The sequence below is a fragment of the Paroedura picta genome, chromosome 2 (genome assembly GCF_049243985.1).
Source record: "Paroedura picta isolate Pp20150507F chromosome 2, Ppicta_v3.0, whole genome shotgun sequence".
Classification (NCBI taxonomy): domain Eukaryota; kingdom Metazoa; phylum Chordata; class Lepidosauria; order Squamata; family Gekkonidae; genus Paroedura; species Paroedura picta.
In genome coordinates, this window is record NC_135370.1 from 118,561,396 (window position 1) to 118,578,888 (window position 17,493).

Below are 17,493 nucleotides of genomic sequence, written 5' to 3' on the forward strand. Positions count from 1 at the left end.
TGATCTCATTGACTGAACATCTATTCATATGCCTGTATTTAAAAAGCCCAGACAGGAAATGTAGATATTCCTGTCAGTATCCATCACTTATTTATTTTATTTTATTGGTATATGCCACCTATCCACCACAAAAGAATCCATGTCCCTACTCAAAGATTAAAAGACAGAAACATCAAACAAAGCATATTAACTCAGCTGATAAACCATAAACTCTAGGCTTAAAAAAATAAGCAGCACAGAATATGTATGTCTATATGTTCCATTAAATTCTCATTGGAAAAAATAATACTCCTAATATTAACATTTAAAAGGGAAGTCAAAAGGGGAGTCTCAGTAGTGAGGGAATTTAAAACCCAGTTCTACTGAAAGGAAAGTCCTGGTCTTGTAATTGTCCCATTATAGTGAAGACAGAACACAGAATGTGACCTCAGAAGATTAGCTGAACAAATAGGTAGGTTACGGTGGGTGCAATACCTCAAGTCATGTATAGTTTCATCTTTTTGTATCCAATCAAGTCAGTGGGGTTAGAAAGGTTTAGGGCTTTAAACATCAAAACAAAGGAGCCCCAAAGCAAGTTTGGAATGACTGAAGATACTACAACATAGGAGTAATAAATTTCATGTGGTAAATGCCAATCAAAGTTATCGATGCCAGATTCTGAACCAATAATCTTTTCCTAAAGATGCTTTCATGCAGGTCCAAACAGTAGTGTAACCTGGAGATGACAGTAACATAAATTATACAATGATCAGAAAACACATCTGGCAAAATGAACTCTGGACATCCTGGAGTACTTGCAACAATGAACCTAATTAAAGAAACATGAATACATCAAATTTTCAGGTGGCACTGAAACACTAAAATGTCCTTTTTGGACATTGAGGTTTATGTGGGACATGACAACTTTCTCAAAGTTAGGTTTTACAAGAAACCAACAGACAGAAATTCTCTTCTCCGCTATACATCTCTTCTTCCTCCACATTTGAGAAATAACTTGCCTATGGGCAATTTTTAAGATTAAAAAGGAATCCTTCCAAACTGTTGGATTTCCAAAAAGCTGCTCACAAACTCTGTGATCAATTAGAGGAACATGGGTATCCTATGACAGTTATTTACAAGGCCTTTGATATAGTCACCATAATTCCTAGAGAACAATTATTTAAGGAAAAGCAGGACAAACATACCAACCCATAACTCTGTTCTTTTACATATAACCCCATTATTAAACAAAGCATTCTTAGGCATTGGCACATTATATTTGACATTCCTGGTTGTGAAGAAGAACCTCTCATTGGCTTTAAGAAAGCCAAGGCATTAAGGAATTTTTGATGTGTTCTGTCATGTTTCATCAAAAGGTAGGTTTCTATATCATGGGACATTCCTGGCACGGTAGATGTGTACTCAGAAGAAAAAAGGAAATCACAAGGCACAATGATATAGTAGTCTTCTCTATGTTTATAAGTGAAAAGGTTATAACATAAAGTCTAAATGGTCAAACATATGATCAACCAAAACGGGATCCTAGGTTAAGTGACCCACTTTCTGTTTTATCTTCGTCAGTGGTTGCTCTTCCAATATACTGTCATAGTAGTAGTTGTAGTATCACATTGGCAAAATGCTCATAATCATCTGGGGATTTCATAATCATCTGGGGATTTCAAGGTATTGGTATTAACCTTCAAGGCCATATGCGGTCTGTGCCCTGCATATCTGAGGAACCACCTTTCTCAATATGTTCCCTGAAGAGCATTGCATTCAACAAATACCAATCTGTTGGTGATCCTGGGACCTAGAGAGATCTATTTAGCTTTCTATCCCTGGCTCCTCCTGCCTGCTGGAATAAGTGGCCAGTCAGGATCCTGGCTCTGACAGAACTATCAAAGTTCTACAGGGTCCTGTAAAATAGTATTCATTCACCAGGCCAATGGTTAAGGCCAGACTAATCCAGTAATACTATGGGCCTTCCTCTTCTCCTCTCCATGATCTTCACCCCATATGAGGCTCCCTCTATTGGGAATAGTCTAATTTTCATCAGAATTAATGAACTTGCCAGCTATAATACACTGGCTATGAAAACAAATTGTATTTTATCATGTTTTTAAAATGTTTCTTTAGTTTTAAATGTGCACTATTGTTGGAAATTGCCCCAAGTCCATCATTGCTAGAGGCAATGTCAGTCAATCCAGGTACTGGATAACCAGATTAGCTTGTGTCAGAAGCTAAGCAGGAACAGGTGATGCAGAGGCAAGCAATGGAAAACTACCTCTGAATATCTCTTACCTTGAAAGCCCTAAAGTTTCCCATAAGTCAGCTGTGCTTTGAGGGGGGGGGGAGTAATGGAACCAACTGTTCCCTTGCAAATTGCCATCAGCATATTTAAAGTCTTTTTTGAAAAATTGCTTTTTACTAAATGTTGCCAAGGGCTATAAATTGTATCAAAATGTTTTGTTTGTGTATTCTCACACTCTTTTCCCTTGACTTTCCTTCTTCCTGGACACACTTCGCCCACCCAATCCCAAAGGGAAAAAAATAAAATTTATACTTGGGGTTGGGGGATGGCTTTATGGTACAGCATCAATTTGAATGCAGAAGATCTCACGTTCAGTTCCAGTTATCTCCAGTTAGAAGGATGAGTCATCTGTCTCTTGAGATCAGTCATTTTACAATGTGATCTGAATTCAGTACTACTCTGCCATTGGCTGTTATATTCTTTACATTGTGTGAGTGTAACAATATGCTGACATATGCCAAATGAAAAGTTAATTTTGTTTAAAGAGGGACACAGATTCCAGTATTTCATAATATAAGGTTGCATTAATTTCCATCCTCTTGCTGATGTGGGGGACAGCTTTACAGTGACTGATTTCCATCCTCAGACAGAGGGTTGCAATTGGGGAATATCTATCACACCATTGTCAACTCCCTTGTGGAGTGCTGCAGGGTGTGGTTCTCTCCCCAGCCTTATTTAATATCTTTATGTGCCCTCTTGCTCAGCTTATCTGAGAGTTTGGACTAGGATATCATCAGTGTACTGATGACATCCAGCTCTACCTCCTGATGAACAGCTTCCCAACTTGCCCCCAGAGTCATTCATCAGTTTCCTGGAAGCACTGACAAGATGGAGGGGCGAGGGGAGCATTTTGGCATTCCCATGGAGACTTATGGATCCAATTGGATTCTGGAATGTTTTGTGGGATCCAATGCCTCCTGGTGACTCATTGACAGCGCTGGTGTAGCCACATTCCTCTCAGACATTCCAGAGAGACACAAAGGACCCTGCCAGACTGAACATGACCCATCATTCCCTCCTATTGCTCCTGCTGCGAGGGCAGCAGAGAGAGACATAGAAAGCTGCCCCATGCTGCTGACAGAGACACAGGGAGAGCCAACCCTGCTGTGATGAAGGGAGGGAGAGACAGAGAGAGCTGCCCCAAACTACACACCATCCCTGCTTCCCTCCTAAGAATGAGCCCCCATTACCTGCTATGCCTCCTGCTGCGGGGCACACCGAGACAAGCAGAGAGAGAGAGAGCTGTACCTCCCGCTGTCCCCTGGGTCCTAGTGCCCATTGCACACCTGCTTTCTTGCTAGTAATAATAATAATAATAATAATAATAAAGTTGAGTCATCTAAAACTCACCCCTTTGAAGTCAGAAGTCATGTGGCTGGGTAGGAAAGCACCAGGTAGAAGCATGCCTACCTTGCCTGTATGGTGTTTGGTTATCCATGAGGCCAGGATCTAAGTGTGAGGCTTCTGTCGGGCCCAGGCACTCCCTCGCGGCCAGGAAGGAGCGCCTGGCCCTGGCAGAAGCCTCCGCTGCCCGCCGCCGTCATTTTCAGGCTTCTGCCGGGCTCAGGCATTCCCTCGTGGCTGCGAGGGAGCGCCTGGCCCCAGAACAAGCCTCCGCTGCCCACCGCCGTCCTTCTTAGGCTTCTGCTGGGCCCCAGATGCTCCTGGGCCCGGCAGAAGTCCACCCAACGCACACACACACACACCCTGCTCTTCTCCCTGCCCACCCCACCTCACCTCTCCCTTAACCTTCCCCTCCGGACCCACATAAACGCACGCACACACACATACCTTCTACCCAAACAAATGCGCGCGCACACACACACGCACTGCCATCTCCCTCCCACTTCCCCCCGCCCCCCGCCCCTTCACATATACCCCTCTCCCATCCCGTTCTATCTACCACCCTGCCTGCCTGCCTTCTTCCCTTCCTTCTTTCCTTCCTCTCTTTCTCCATCTCCTTCTTCTCTCTCTGTCTCTCCCTCTCACTTACTTCCTCTCTTACTTCCTTGATCCCTTCCTGTTCTTCTCCCTTCTATCCATCCCTGCAAAATCCTCTTCCCTTCCTTTCTCCCTCCCACTCCTCCTCCCCTCTTCTACCTTCCTTCGCGACATTCTTCCTCCCCACGCACTAGCGCCTGCTGTATTTCCCTTCACAGCGGGTTTTATTTCTAGTACCTTGAATAAAACGTTATTGGTCTTAAAGGTGCCACAGAAGTCAAATTTTGTTCTGTTGCTTCAGACCAACATGGCTACTCAGCTGACTCTGTTCTGTTTCCTGTTTCCCAGCCAGCCTAGCATTACCACATTGGTCTCCCCATTCCTTTGATTAAAGATCACAGGCTCCGTTGCCCTCATGTCCTTCTTTAATGAATTTACAAATTTGAGCCGGTTGCTGCATCTCCACTGAATTTTTTAAAAAAAAATTAAAGAAGGAAGATATCACTTAACCATCATTATTTTTTTTCTTTTAAAGTACTCGATAAAGGATAAAACCAAAGGTCAGAGAATCAATTGCTGAGAATCAGTTGAGTGTGATTTCCTTAAAAACCCAACAGCCTAAAGTCATTTTAGATAGCCAAGGGAGTACTAGCCAGTTGCAATCCCATTTAAAATCCAGCTCTGTTGGAGATACCACTAGAATTAACCTACATTAAGGTGACCAGATTTTAACATTGGTAAAGTGGGACAGCATTGGCCGGGGGGATTCTTGATTAAAAATTTGGTCTATATGGAGCAACAAAAGGTTTCATAGAATATATAGAACGCAAAAATAGTATTGTAATATATATTTTTAAATTTCAACATGTGCAATTTGCCAGGTACCCCCAGATGTCACTCCAAAAGTGGGACAATCTGGTTACCTTACCCTACATACTTTGACATTTGTCAAGAAACAAGAACACTTTCCTTTATAACTGGAATATTGTTGCTCCTACAGGCACCTGAAATATACTTTTTTTTTTTTTTTACTGATTTCACATATAGGCTGTTCTTGATTTTCAGGGGTACAGTACAGCTTTCATATGATACACACTCAAATCTCTTTGTTGGCAATTAAAGGCCACAGCTTTATTAGCATAACCATTTAAAAACAGTGTTGGCCTAGGCAGGGGATTGGAGCAACTGTAGTCAGCCAGCTACTTCTACATTCCCCACCTTCCAGGACTACAAAGACCCCTCTTTTGCTCCCAAACAGGAGCAGGGGCCTCCCTGCCACAGGATTTCCATAAGTGGAGAAGGTGTCCCACCTGGGATGCTCAAAAGGGGCGCAGACCTCCTTGAGGCTGATCCCAGACCACCCAGCTCCTTGCAAGCTCCTGCTTTCCCAGCTGGGTTGGCATCTGCTCACTGTTCCCAAGCTTCTTATGGAGGCTCTCCAACTTTTTGGGATTAGCCTCTCACGGCAAATTCCCTTCAAATGTGCTCCTTCCTCTGCCTCCCCGAAAGCTGTGACAATTGAACCTGTGACATAACTCAAAAATAACAAAACCTGGCCTTTTCCCCACGCCTATACCAACTAACAACTCCCTCCTCTGCCCTTTTTTGGGAGGGTGGGTGGGTTACAGAGCCCCAGTGTCATCCGCAGGAAAGGAGGCTGGGGCTGTATGCACACAGTGCCTTATAAGCATCATGCTCACACCATCCCGCACTGCCCAGTGACTGGACATGCTAGGAACATGCACATTCCTTCCCAAGCTGCCTCCCAGTGCATCTCCTGCCCGCCACTTCCCACCATATCAATGGCGGCCCGGGTAAGCCGAACCGCTCTTCTCACTGAGATTCAAAGCAGATATACAAATGATTCAATCCAACAACATGACAGCCAATCACCAATGCAATGAGACAGTAAGAAAACAATGCAGACAAACAAACATAAAGCATGACATACTGTAGGGCAGAAAGTGGGTTACAAAAGAAGAATATTCATATGGTGTATGTAGTAAAGCCATGACAGCTTAGGATTGTCTGGCAGTCAGGCAAGGGATATTCAAAGTAGTTTGCCATTTCCTGCCTCTACGTCGTAACCTCTTGTGTTCTTTGGAGATACTGCCTCCCAAATCCTTAGGGCCATTTCGCACAGAGCTCAAAGTTGCCATTTGGTTGCTGTTAGCGAAAGCGCTACTTCAACTAGCGAAATGTAACTAGCTGTGCCCGTAACGCACAGCTGCGGTTTTTGCGGAATTTAGCACTTTCACTTCTCGTCACTTTCGTAACCCACAGGCTTCCGGTTCTCCGTCTTTTCGCTACAAAGGAGGTCCCTTTTTAGCGCTTCTGGTCTCCCGTGCCCGTCAATCAAACTGCGGCCACACCTTTGACCTCGACCCTAAAGCCGGACTTGTCGGGGTCCCCTTTTTTTTAAAAAACCCAGGAAAACCCGTAGCAACGCGTTATCGTCAAATCATTGGCGCCCTTGGAACGTGTTTTCTATTGTTTTCTATGAACCAGAGGTTGATGCATTGATATGTTTCAAAGGTTAATCCCCGCCCACAGTACACGCCCACAGGTTACCTGCTTATATGCACCTGGGCAGACACGCGGTCGGCCTCTCTTTGTTTGCGTAGCCTACTGCCCGCAGCACAGGTTAACGTTGCAATGGAGAGGATTATTTTTCAATTGTTGGCTCGGGTGATTGCCTTGGTCCAGCGTATCCGCACCAGTGTGCAGCATAGGAGGGCTGCTTCAGAGGAATACCGAGAACGTATTGCCAGAGCGATGACCAGCAGCACAAGACGTTCTCAACGGGCAACCATGGCGGCAAAGAGGCACTGGCAAGCTCTGGCAGAGGTCCGGTTCCCCCCCCGGTTCTGGGCGGACGAAAGATCCTCTGACTGGTGGGAAAATTTTGTGTGGGCTCGCTGGGATGATGACCACTGGATTGCCAACTTTAGAATGTCTAGGGGGACATTTTTTGAACTCGTGGAGGCTCTACGTGGACGCATGGAGAGGCAAGTCACTGGCATGCGGCGCCCCGTGCCAGTGGAAAAAAGGGTGGCGGTCGCATTGTGGTACTTGGCAACCCCTCAGTACTTCCGGACAGTAGCCCAGCAATTCGGACTCGGAGTCACTACGGTTGGCGATATCCTTAAGGAGTTCTGCCTCGCCATGGAGGCGGAATTGTTCAGCAAAGTCGTGTGCCTCGGAGACCGGCTTGGAGCGGTGAGTATCATTCGATCCCCTTTGCCCTTTAAATTTTTTTCTTGTTTGACAGGTCAGCAACGAAGACGCGATACACCCCACGCTGACATGCCATGGCTTATATTCTTTTCTTTCCCTTATTCCAGAGTATGGACGGGTTTGCCAGGCTCGGATTCCCGCATTGTTTTGCGGCCGTCGATGGAAGCCACATCCCTATCCGTGCCCCCGGGGGAAGCATAAAGGAGTTCGGTAACAGGAAGGACTTTTGTTCTGTTCTCCTGCAAGGAACTGTGGACTTCTCCGGCCGGTTTATCGATGCCGAGGTGGGGTGGAGTGGCAGGAGGCATGATGCCCTTGTTTTTAGGGAATCCAACCTCAGGAAAGCCATGGACGAAGGGGTCTTTGTTCCAGGAAACCCCACCGCCACCATTGAGGGCGTGCGTGTGCCGCCGTTGGTGCTCGGGGACGGAGCCTACCCAATACGACGCTGGCTCATGACTCCCTACAAGCGGCCAAGGACAGACGTGCATAGCCACTACAACCTCACTCACTCCCGGGCAAGGAATGTAGTGGAGCGTGCCTTTGGACGTTTGAAGTCCCGGTTCCGTTGCCTGATGTCCCGACTACACGTGCATATAGACAATGTGACTCCGCTGATCATCGCGTGTGTCATTTTGCACAACATATGCGAGGACAAGGGACATAACATCCCCTTCCCTGTGGATGAACCTGATCCTGTTGTCCTTGAGGACACACAAGACATCCCTGAAGCAAGGAGAAGAAGAATCTATGCAGAGGGGTGCAAGGTTCGGGACGCCATAGCCACCCACATCTACAGAAACAGGAGGTGTGTTTAATTGTTTTTCCCACTCTCTTGTTGTTGAATAAAGTTTAGTGTTCTTTGTTTAACCTTGTCTTGTGCGGTTTGTGTACTTTGCCAGCAAAAAAACGGGGATTCTCTGGTCCAAAAGCACTTTGACAGCCCTAAACGCTAACTCCCACTGAAATTGACACACACAACACGGAAGCGCTGAGCGGGGAAAGTTCGGGGAGGCGGGTAGCCAGGAAGTATTGGCGACCCCTGTCAAACAGGAGGATCAATCCACTTATGTTCCAAGGAATAATTTTATTGGTGGGCAGCTTTGATACATTTAAAATAGGGGTGGTCGATCGGAGCAACGCACGTTCGTTCCCTAACCGTCATTCCGAAGATGCCGAAGCCACGGAAGGGCTCCTTCTGGCAGCGCGCCGAGGCTGAGGCACTTCTGGAGCTGGTGCTCCAATCGAAAAGTGTTGGCCGCCTTATGGCCAGCACCCACTGCCACACCAAGGGTGCTTACCTGGTGTTGGCATCAAAGCTGAGGGAGAGGGGCTATGTCCGGACCTGGGAGCAGGTCCGGACAAAATTTAAGCGAGTGAAGCTGGACTTCCTCAACAGTCTGGAGCAGTGGGGGGGGGTCCCGCAGCCAAGCGGGAGGACGGTCTTTCACGACCAGATGGTTAAAATATGGGAGAAGGCTGGGAAGCCCCCCCTGGAAATGAGGAGGCATATGGGTAAGTATGCCCTCGTTGTTTTGCCCTTAAACATGCATGGCATGACTAGCTGCCTCTTTCCCCTACTGTCCCCAATGAAATTCGAAATAGTATTTATATGCTGTCAACCCCCTCTGACTTAGCCCGCCAGTACTGTGTGGAACCACTTTGGTTATGCGCTTTGACTCTAACTGTGGTGTGTCTACCAGCTGTGTTTTATCTCTGGTTTGTGTGCTTTTAATTATGATTTCTCTTTTTCTTTGCCCAGCCACACAATCACCATCCAAGATGGCAAAAGCACCTGAGCTTGAGGAGGGGGAGGAAGAGGGACCTTCCACCTCAGGACAGGCTGCAGGTGAGAGTTTTATGCCTCTGCGGGAGACCCATGTGTGTGTACCCCCATGGAGCCATATGGGAGCCTGCTGTGATGCTCCCATTTGAAGTGTTATTAAATTCTTTGTTTGATTTCTATAGCAGAAACTATGGAGGCAAGGCTGCTTGCCATGGAGGCAAGGGTGACTGCCTTAGAGGCCGAAGTGGCAGAGCTCAAAGGGGAGTTAGAGCAGCAAAGGCAGCAGAGGGAGGCGGAAGAACGTAGGTTATGTTCCCCACTGCCCAACTCTTCTCACACTGTGGCTAAGGCCACCAATAAGTGTATGCATGTAAACTACAAAAATAGGAAAATATGTGTGGCACTAATGTGTACTTTTTCTCCCTCCCCACACAGTTAAGAAGAAGGAGGACGAAGACCTCTTCCGCCGCAAAGTGCGGGGGACCGTGGGACGGTTGTGCAGGAGAGTGAGGGAGCTGGAAGGGGCTGGGGAGGGGAGCGGTGGGACCTAAGTTTTTATTTCTTTTTGTGTTTTGGGGTGGGGGGTGTTGGGGGGTTTCCCAGTTACTTTGCCCATTTTTCTATCCCTGTTAAATATTTGAATTTGTTAAAAAAAGTTGGCTTTCTTGGCGGGTGGGGGTGGTGGTGGGGGGGGGTCCAAGTTAAATTCCCTTGTTTTTTTCCCCTGTTGAACTGTTTCTGAAAATAAAATTTTGTTGTAAATTTCCTGAAAAAGACTCCAGTGTGACTCCTTGAACTCGCACACCTTTCACCCCAAACTCCTAAAACACCTTTAACCTTTAAAACACCCTCCAACCTACAACCCACACAACGGTGCCAGAATAGGCACAATCACTAGAGAGGGTACACTGAGACAGAGTCAAAAACATAAACTTTATTGAACAGACAACAGCAAACACAGATAAACAGACAAAATGGCCCAAACTAGGAGGGGGAGAACTTGTCCGCAGGTTTCACGACTCTCTTCCCGAGAACAGTCCTCCTTCTAGTTTGTGTCGCGGCATTCTGAGAGGGGGTGGGTGGGGTGGGTGCTGGAGGTGGTGGGGGGGGTGGGGTGGGTGCTGGAGGTGGTGGGGGGGGTGGGTTGGGTGGGGGGGACGTTCACTATAATCTGAGGAGGGGGGGCCGCCTCCATAACCGCGACCGCCCTCTCCATCAGCCTCCTTATCATTCGAACTTCCTCCACGCTTTCGCGTAGCGAGTTGTTCGAATCCCTAAGGATGGCGCGGAATTTTTTGCCCTCCTGGGCCACGAGAGAGAGCATGGCCTGGTCTGCAGCAGCTGCACGCCTGGACTCCTCCTGGCAGTGCTCCAGGATCCTTTCTCCCACACTAGTGAGGACGGAGACGCGCCGCAGCCTGCCGCGTTCCCTGGCCAGCCTCTCCTCAGCCGGGAGAGCGCCCCTGGGTGGTGAGCCAGCTGGCTCGTCGTCTTCAGAAAGGACCTCTGTTGGCATAAAAAAGAGAAAAAGAACTGTTAGTAACAACGAGACAGTCAAAACCCACCCTGGTGCACATGGTGGCCTTTCTTGGTCACATATTGTTAAACCAAGACTCAGAACAATGCCAGGGGAGCACACGGTTATTGTTTGTTTGCCCATGGTGGCCTGTCTTGGTTACATGTTAAACCAAGACTCAGAACAATGCCAGGGGAGCACAAAAATGAAAAGGAAGCACACAGTTATTGCACACAGACATTGTCCTGCAGCCATGGCTCGAAAGGAACAGTTCATGCACGCTCACCATCTTGTATGTGTATCCGCCTGCGCAGGGCAGGAGGTCCAGCCACCCCACGCTCCTCCTCCTCCTGTGTCCCGGGTATGAAATCTGAAAAAAGGGAACAAAGAACATGATTAAGGACCAAAGTGTGGCAAAGCAAGCTTCAAACCCTAAAGCAGCAACGTTGAGGGACTATCTTCTGTCTCTTGGCAGTGCTGCTGCCCTGCACAAACAGAAAAGCACAAAGCAGTTAAACCCCCCCCCCCTTATTGCAACTGATACTTACCAACATTTGTGGATGCCCCAGAATCACTGTCCTCTGCTACTGCTGCAGGGGACTCTAGGACCACCGTCCCAGGCATCTGTGTCTCTGTGGACAAGAGCAGAAAATAGTGAAAAAGGAGCAAGCATACAACCTGAACCACACAGCAAGCTCCCAAAGAAGTGGCTAGAGCACTGCAGAAGGCCTATGGCTGAGGCATGCAACAAAACTGTTTGGGTTGTTGTTTAAACACAACCGTTTTAAAAAGCCACCCAAAGCAATCCACAAACATCCAAGCATAGCATGCGTTGCAACGAACACAAGGCATACAATGGTGAAAAAGGAGCAAGCACACAACCTGAACCACACATCAAGGTCCCAAAGTAGTGGCTAGAGCGCTGCAGAAGGCCTATGGCTGAGGCATGCTGCAAAACTGTTTGGGTAGTTGTTTAAACACGACCGTTTTAAAAAGCCACCCAAAGCAATCCACATCCTATCATATTATGCGTAGCAACGAACACACGAGAAAACGATCCCCAAACGTCAGAACACACATTTGCTCAATATAAAAACAATAAAATACAAAATAAAAAGAAAATTACTTACCGGAGGCAAGGGGCGTTTGGTCAGGAACCTCCTCCGGCTCCCCAGGAGCGATGGCCATCAGGTCCACCGTGACCAATTCCGCTGGTCGTTGCTGGACGGGGGGTGGAGGCCGAAAGCTGGACGAGGTTCCCTCGCCGGGATCCTCCTCAGCGGGTGGTTCCTCGACCGGGGCAGCCGGCTTCCGAACCACCTTAAGGCTCCTCCCGACGCGCTTCGGCCTGCCGGCTCCTTCCCCGTCTCCGTACAGCTGGCGCTGCTCCTCGAAGTAGGGGCAGGTAACCTTTTCGTTGCCGGAACCCTTATTATGGTTCACGGCACGCATGTACTCTGCCCTCATTGTTTTGGTCTTCGACCGGCATTCAAGGCCGGTCCTGTTGTGGCCCAGGGCACGCATCTTAATGGCCACTTGTTCGAAGACCTCCCTATTCCTGTGGGAGGACTGGAACGCGTCCTGGATTTTCTCCTCCGAGAAAATCCCGATCAGGTCCCTGATCTCCGCGTCCCTCCAAGTTGGGCCACGGCCGGTTGCAGGGACGGACGAGGCTTGAGAAGAGGATTCCATGTTGCTTTCGCTAGTAGCTGAGCAAAATGGTGGTGCGAGGTGCAGGGTGCAACGGATCATATACCTTCCCGCACACAAAGACAAAGGGACTAGCCGGCTCCTGATTGGTAGAGGGCAGTAGGGGACACGCGCATTGGCCACATTAGGTCACATGTCACGTTCAAAACTCCTCGCGCGGGAACAGGATCTGCTCCTAAAGGCCAGATTAGCGCCTTTTGTTTGACTTCTCGCATGCGCTGATTCGTCCACACGCGGGAAGAGCAGTTTGAACATGCAGCGGGAGCCATTTTAGTGAGATGTCCGCCATTACAAAAACGCATGCCGGTGTAAAACCGAGAGCAATTGCAGTGGTACGCGACAGTTCCCCAATAATATTCACCAACCAAAGCATAAATCAATGACATGTAACTGGCGAACGTTCGTTGGCACGCTCAGCGGACAGTTTTTTAAAATGAACGGCGGACGGCGACTCCGCTTGCCGGAGGTCTAGCCGCCGATGGAAGGGGTTGTCCGCACCCAAGCACAACCACGCACCCGGAACCACACAAAGACCCACTACACATAAACCGCCCGTCTTGAAATCACCTCGAATCATATCTATTGAACCCCAGTAATCTAAACAGGAGCCTGCGAGCGGCGAACGTTCGTTGGCACGCTCAGAGGAAAGTTTTTAAAAATGATCCCCGTACGTTGACTCCGCTAGTACTGGCCTACGGTAGATGGGGTTTTAAGCTATGGGCAAATGTTTGGAACGTGACGGTGTGTGCCACTGTGCTTTTGGAAAACTATTGTGGTGTCCGGGCAGAATTTAAGAAAGTGATCGTGCTTGAAAGCCAGTCGCTGTCTCGTTGCCTCGTAGATCCCCGCTCGCTCGGAGAAAAAAGATGGCGGACAGTTCGCCGGAAGTTAGGAGGAAAGGCTCGGGAGGAGGGACTTTGAAGAAACCGCAACAATGGTAACGCACAAGTCTGTGGCGCTACTGTTGCAGATTGGTTGCAGGAGTGTATCGCTATCCGGAGGGTGAATCCAGTTTTCTGGATTCCCCTAGAAGCGCTACAACGAAGCGCTTTTTGCGGTTCGGTTGCAGGACTGTTGCAGATTGTGTACGACGTCGTGGGTTATGGCAAATTTGTAGCGTTTCCAATTGGCAACCATCCTGCTACTTTGAAGCCGTGCGTAATGGCCCTTAGAATTCTCCCGTCCAAATGCTAGCCAGGGTCAGACCTTACCAGGGCTATCCAGGTTGGGGCACAAAGATAGACAATGATTGGTATCCAGTTCCCTTATAAAAATTACCCCCTGAATTATTCTCCTGCAGTTCAAATTTCTTTATAACAAAGCTTCCCAGAATATTTCTGTTTTACACATCCTGCAAAGTCTGGGGAAGAGTGCTTGCACTCAAAAGCTCATGGCTTAAATTAATTTTTGTTGGATCTTAAAGGTGCTACTGGACTCTGATTTTATTGTACACCCTGCAAAAGTGGAAGTTGCTACCAAGAAAGCGTGTGACTTGGCAATTGCCTGTTTTACTGATTTGCTGACTGCCAGCATCCGAAGTCTTTGCTTAGGTGAGCAAAGCTGGTGTGGTGGAGCACAGCAGGAGATAGTCCTGTAGGCATATGGGTTCAAGAGATCATTAAGGGTTACACAAGTGATAACCAAACCCTTGAACACAGTTACACATGGATAAACAAGAGTAATCAAAGTAATTGGAAATTATGCATTGTTTAACATGATGAGATGTTCTTGGCTAAATTTTCCTAGACTAATGGATCTTACTCACATACATTTTCTCCATCTTTAATATGCAGTCCTCTAGACCAACGGTCCGCAAGCTTTCGCTTGCTGCAGACCGCTGCGGCGTAGTGGGGGGAGAGGGCGGTCCGGGGGCCCGTGCACGCGCGGCAGCCCCAGCGCAAATGCTCATGTGCAGACTGCCATGCACGTGTGTTTGCGCTCGACAGGGGCGCAAACGCGCGTACGCAGCAGTCCGTGCATGTGCGTTTGCGCCGCCGCCATGCCGGCGGCCGCGGCTCCCCCTCCCGGTCCCTTTGGGCTGTGAGCAAATCAGCTGCTAAAGTGGCCGATTAGCTTGCGGCTCGGCAAGCTTCTCTTCCCTCCCCTCCCGAAGCGAGAAGCTTGCTGGGCCGCGAGCTTCTCGCTTCGGGGGGGGAGGGAAGAAGGAGCCGCGGCCCGGCGCCGAGGCCTTCACGGCCCGGCACCGGGCCACGGCCCGCGGGTTGGGGACCACTGCTTTAGACACTGCTACCACTGAAAGTGCAATGGAGCGCATAGACAATTTCCACACTGGGAATTTGCCCCAGCTCACCACTCATCCAGTGGCAGGGCCAATTACCAGTTCCAAATGACATTGTGGCCAGGCCAGGGCCATCCCAGGCCTGGCCTGACTCAGACCCTGTTCTTAAAAATCAAAATATGTCCCAGCCAGACGCCTCAACTGGAGGCACAAATCCAGGATACACTGATGCAGTGGGGAAAATGTTTCCCTATCTGGAGCTGGGAAGAGGTGGGGCAACCTGCCCTAGCCCAAACATCCATTAGCAGCCCAGTGTGGTGCCACTGGTGCCGAATGGGTCATAGAGAGGTTGTATGGTTATATTCTCCCTGCCTGATTGAGGGAAACATTTTGTCTGTCAGTTTCCGGTTATAATACGCACACACACAGAGTTGCCATTCACCTGCTCATTGCTATATGTTGAATCTGTATCTAAATAAAAATATTTATCTAAGCAGCCCTATCAGAAGAACTACATTGCATCTCTAACACTAGAAGCCCATCAGAAATTCTCCCAAATCCCAGGAGTCTTTTTCCAAGGCACTTTCAAACTGATGAAGGCACTTCCAAGGGACTTTCAAATAACCATTTATTTTCTGTTGCTGTTGGTTGTCACAAAGTTATTTCTGGAAGAAACTGTGCCAAATGTTGTTTTCTGTAAGTATTGCTAGAAACATTATTGACATTCTGCATTCAGTAACCTATTGAATTCATTCTGGGTTTGTTTACATTTAGTAAGCCTTCTATTTACCTCTGCTAAGCAGTAAGAATAAATAATGAACCAAGGTTTAATTGTGGTCACTGGTTTCAAGGACAGCTCAGAGGTAGGTGGCCTTGCTGTGGGATAAATATCACAGGGGACCAGGATTGCCAACTATGGATTGAGAAATACTTATAAATTTGGGGGAGGAGAAAATCAGAATAGCCATGGTTCATTTCATCCAGCGATGTTCTTCAGGGTGACTGATCTTCGTTGTCTGGAGATCAGTTATAATTCTGGGTGATCTTCAGGTCCCATTTGGAGACTGGCAACCCTACATGGAAGTAATGTTATGAAATGTCCTGATTAAGAGCTAGGCCCATGTTCTACTCCAGCCAGGGAAAAGGCAGGATTTGTAGAAAATATTTTTATTTCTTCAGAACATGAAAAACATTTTAAAAAACAGTTTAAACAGCCTAAACAGTTTTAAAAAACAACAATCCTAAATCACAGCACTGGTCTGCTAAATGTAATCTCTAATTGTCATCTCCATTCGTTCCAGGATGGCCCATGGTTTGGTCTTAAAGAAGGATTAGGACGTACTATATATACTTGCATAAAAGCCGACCCGCATGTAAACCGAGGCACTTAATTTTACCACAAAATCTGGGCAAACTTATTGACTTGCATATAAGCCGAGGGTGGGAAATGCAGCAGGCTATTGGTAAATGTACAGGGTGGCCTAAGCGCTTAATCCATGCTTAATCATCATAAGCTTTCCCATTCTGCCTGCCTCCCTCCCAACAAATACAGAAAAGTCAAGAGGATGAATAGCTGCTGGTTTTTGTACCCCACTTTACACTAACCAAAGGAGTCTCAAAACAGCTTACAATTGCCTTCCCCTCCTCTATTGATGCCAGCCACCCTGAGAGAACGTTGACAGAACTGCTGTGTGGGAACACCTCTGGCAGGAGAACCAAACATTGCCCCCCAGGCCAGCAAACCAGAGCTGAACAATAGTACCCAAAGTTGGCAACCTACTACAACAGCTACCAAACTGGGGCTGCAGTGCCCCCCCAGAACAAAACTAAACCAATGACACCTTCATGTTTCTACCCTTCTTGGATTCATCTATAAATTGGCAGTTGGATTGATGGGGCATAAATTGTTTAGTTGTAATCACAGATGATCTTTGCCTTTCTGTCAGGAGAAGCTGGAGAAGATACTACTTGCTTCATTTTATGAACTTAAAAATTAAAAACAATAGTCACTTTGAGAATTGTTCAAAATTGCTTATGAATGTACATGCAAGTGCAGCTAGACCCCGTGTTCTCTTTTCCCTGTTTTCATGGAATTAAATAAAATGAAGAATGAAGATGAAATGTAAATGTTCATCCCCATTTAATCACCTCCCCCCAATGTACACTTGGATAAGTGGGAAGCAACTTGCTTTTGTATCAATGCCATTGTTGATATTGACCCAGCATCATCAACAACTGAATTCAGGCACAACTCAACTTTCTGTTCAAACACACAGTCCTCTGAACAACAACAAAAAAAGTAATTTTGTACTGATTAAAATTTAATGTTAAGGTGATTGGGTTTCCACGCTGACAGAGCAGTGAGCCTTCATCAGATCAGCTCTACATGGAATGGTGCCAAACAAGCCATTCATCCTGCAAAAGTGACAAGTGCATTTATTAAAATATCTCTGGCTCATAAATCAGAGGAAGAATTGAGAGATGTTTCAATAGGATTGATATAAAAATCCACTGGAGCAGTAAAATGAGGCTTTACTCTGCTCTGGTTCGGCCTCACTTAGTGTACTGTGTTCACTTTTGGGCACCCCAGTTGAAGAGGGATGTAGACAAACTGGAATGTGTCCAGAGGAGAGCAACAAAGATGGTGAGGGGCTTGGAGACCAAGACATATGAAGAAAGGTTGGGGGAGCTTGGTCTGTTTAGCCTAGAGAGGAGACGAATGAGAGGGGATTTGATAACCATCTTCAAATATTTAAAAGGCTGCCATATAGAGG

The 17,493-nt window shown here is 47.5% G+C and overlaps 2 protein-coding genes and 1 long non-coding RNA gene across 3 annotated transcripts in view; 1 reads left to right on the forward strand and 2 right to left on the reverse strand.

Annotated features, from left to right (window-relative positions):
* The window catches only part of LRRC4C (leucine rich repeat containing 4C), a 1,070,267-nt gene that overhangs the window by 1,037,072 nt on the left and 15,702 nt on the right, over positions 1-17,493 (reverse strand). The window lies entirely within an intron of this gene.
* Positions 8,320-9,768, forward strand: LOC143828781 (uncharacterized). The gene is made up of 3 exons (XR_013227875.1): positions 8,320-9,317; positions 9,437-9,556; positions 9,690-9,768. It is a non-coding gene; the product is annotated as an uncharacterized LOC143828781 (long non-coding RNA).
* Positions 10,169-13,171, reverse strand: LOC143830176 (uncharacterized). Its single transcript, XM_077322201.1, has 4 exons — positions 11,901-13,171; positions 11,319-11,402; positions 11,057-11,140; positions 10,169-10,760 (listed from the first exon to the last, which is right to left on the reverse strand). The coding sequence occupies exons 1-4, from the start codon at positions 12,520-12,522 to the stop codon at positions 10,300-10,302; spliced, it is 1,251 nt and encodes a 416-aa protein (XP_077178316.1). The 5' UTR covers positions 12,523-13,171; the 3' UTR covers positions 10,169-10,299.

Bases quoted from the DNA above. Each gene is read 5' to 3' on its own strand.
- LOC143830176 (XM_077322201.1), bottom strand. From the start codon at position 12,522: ATGATCCGTTGCACCCTGCACCTCGCACCACCATTTTGCTCAGCTACT. The intron at 11,403-11,900 runs GTAAGTAATTTT...TCTTGTCCACAG, and splicing joins CCAAACGCCCCTTGCCTCCG to AGACACAGATGCCTGGGACG. The intron at 10,761-11,056 runs GTGAGCGTGCAT...TTATGCCAACAG, and splicing joins GCGGATACACATACAAGATG to AGGTCCTTTCTGAAGACGAC.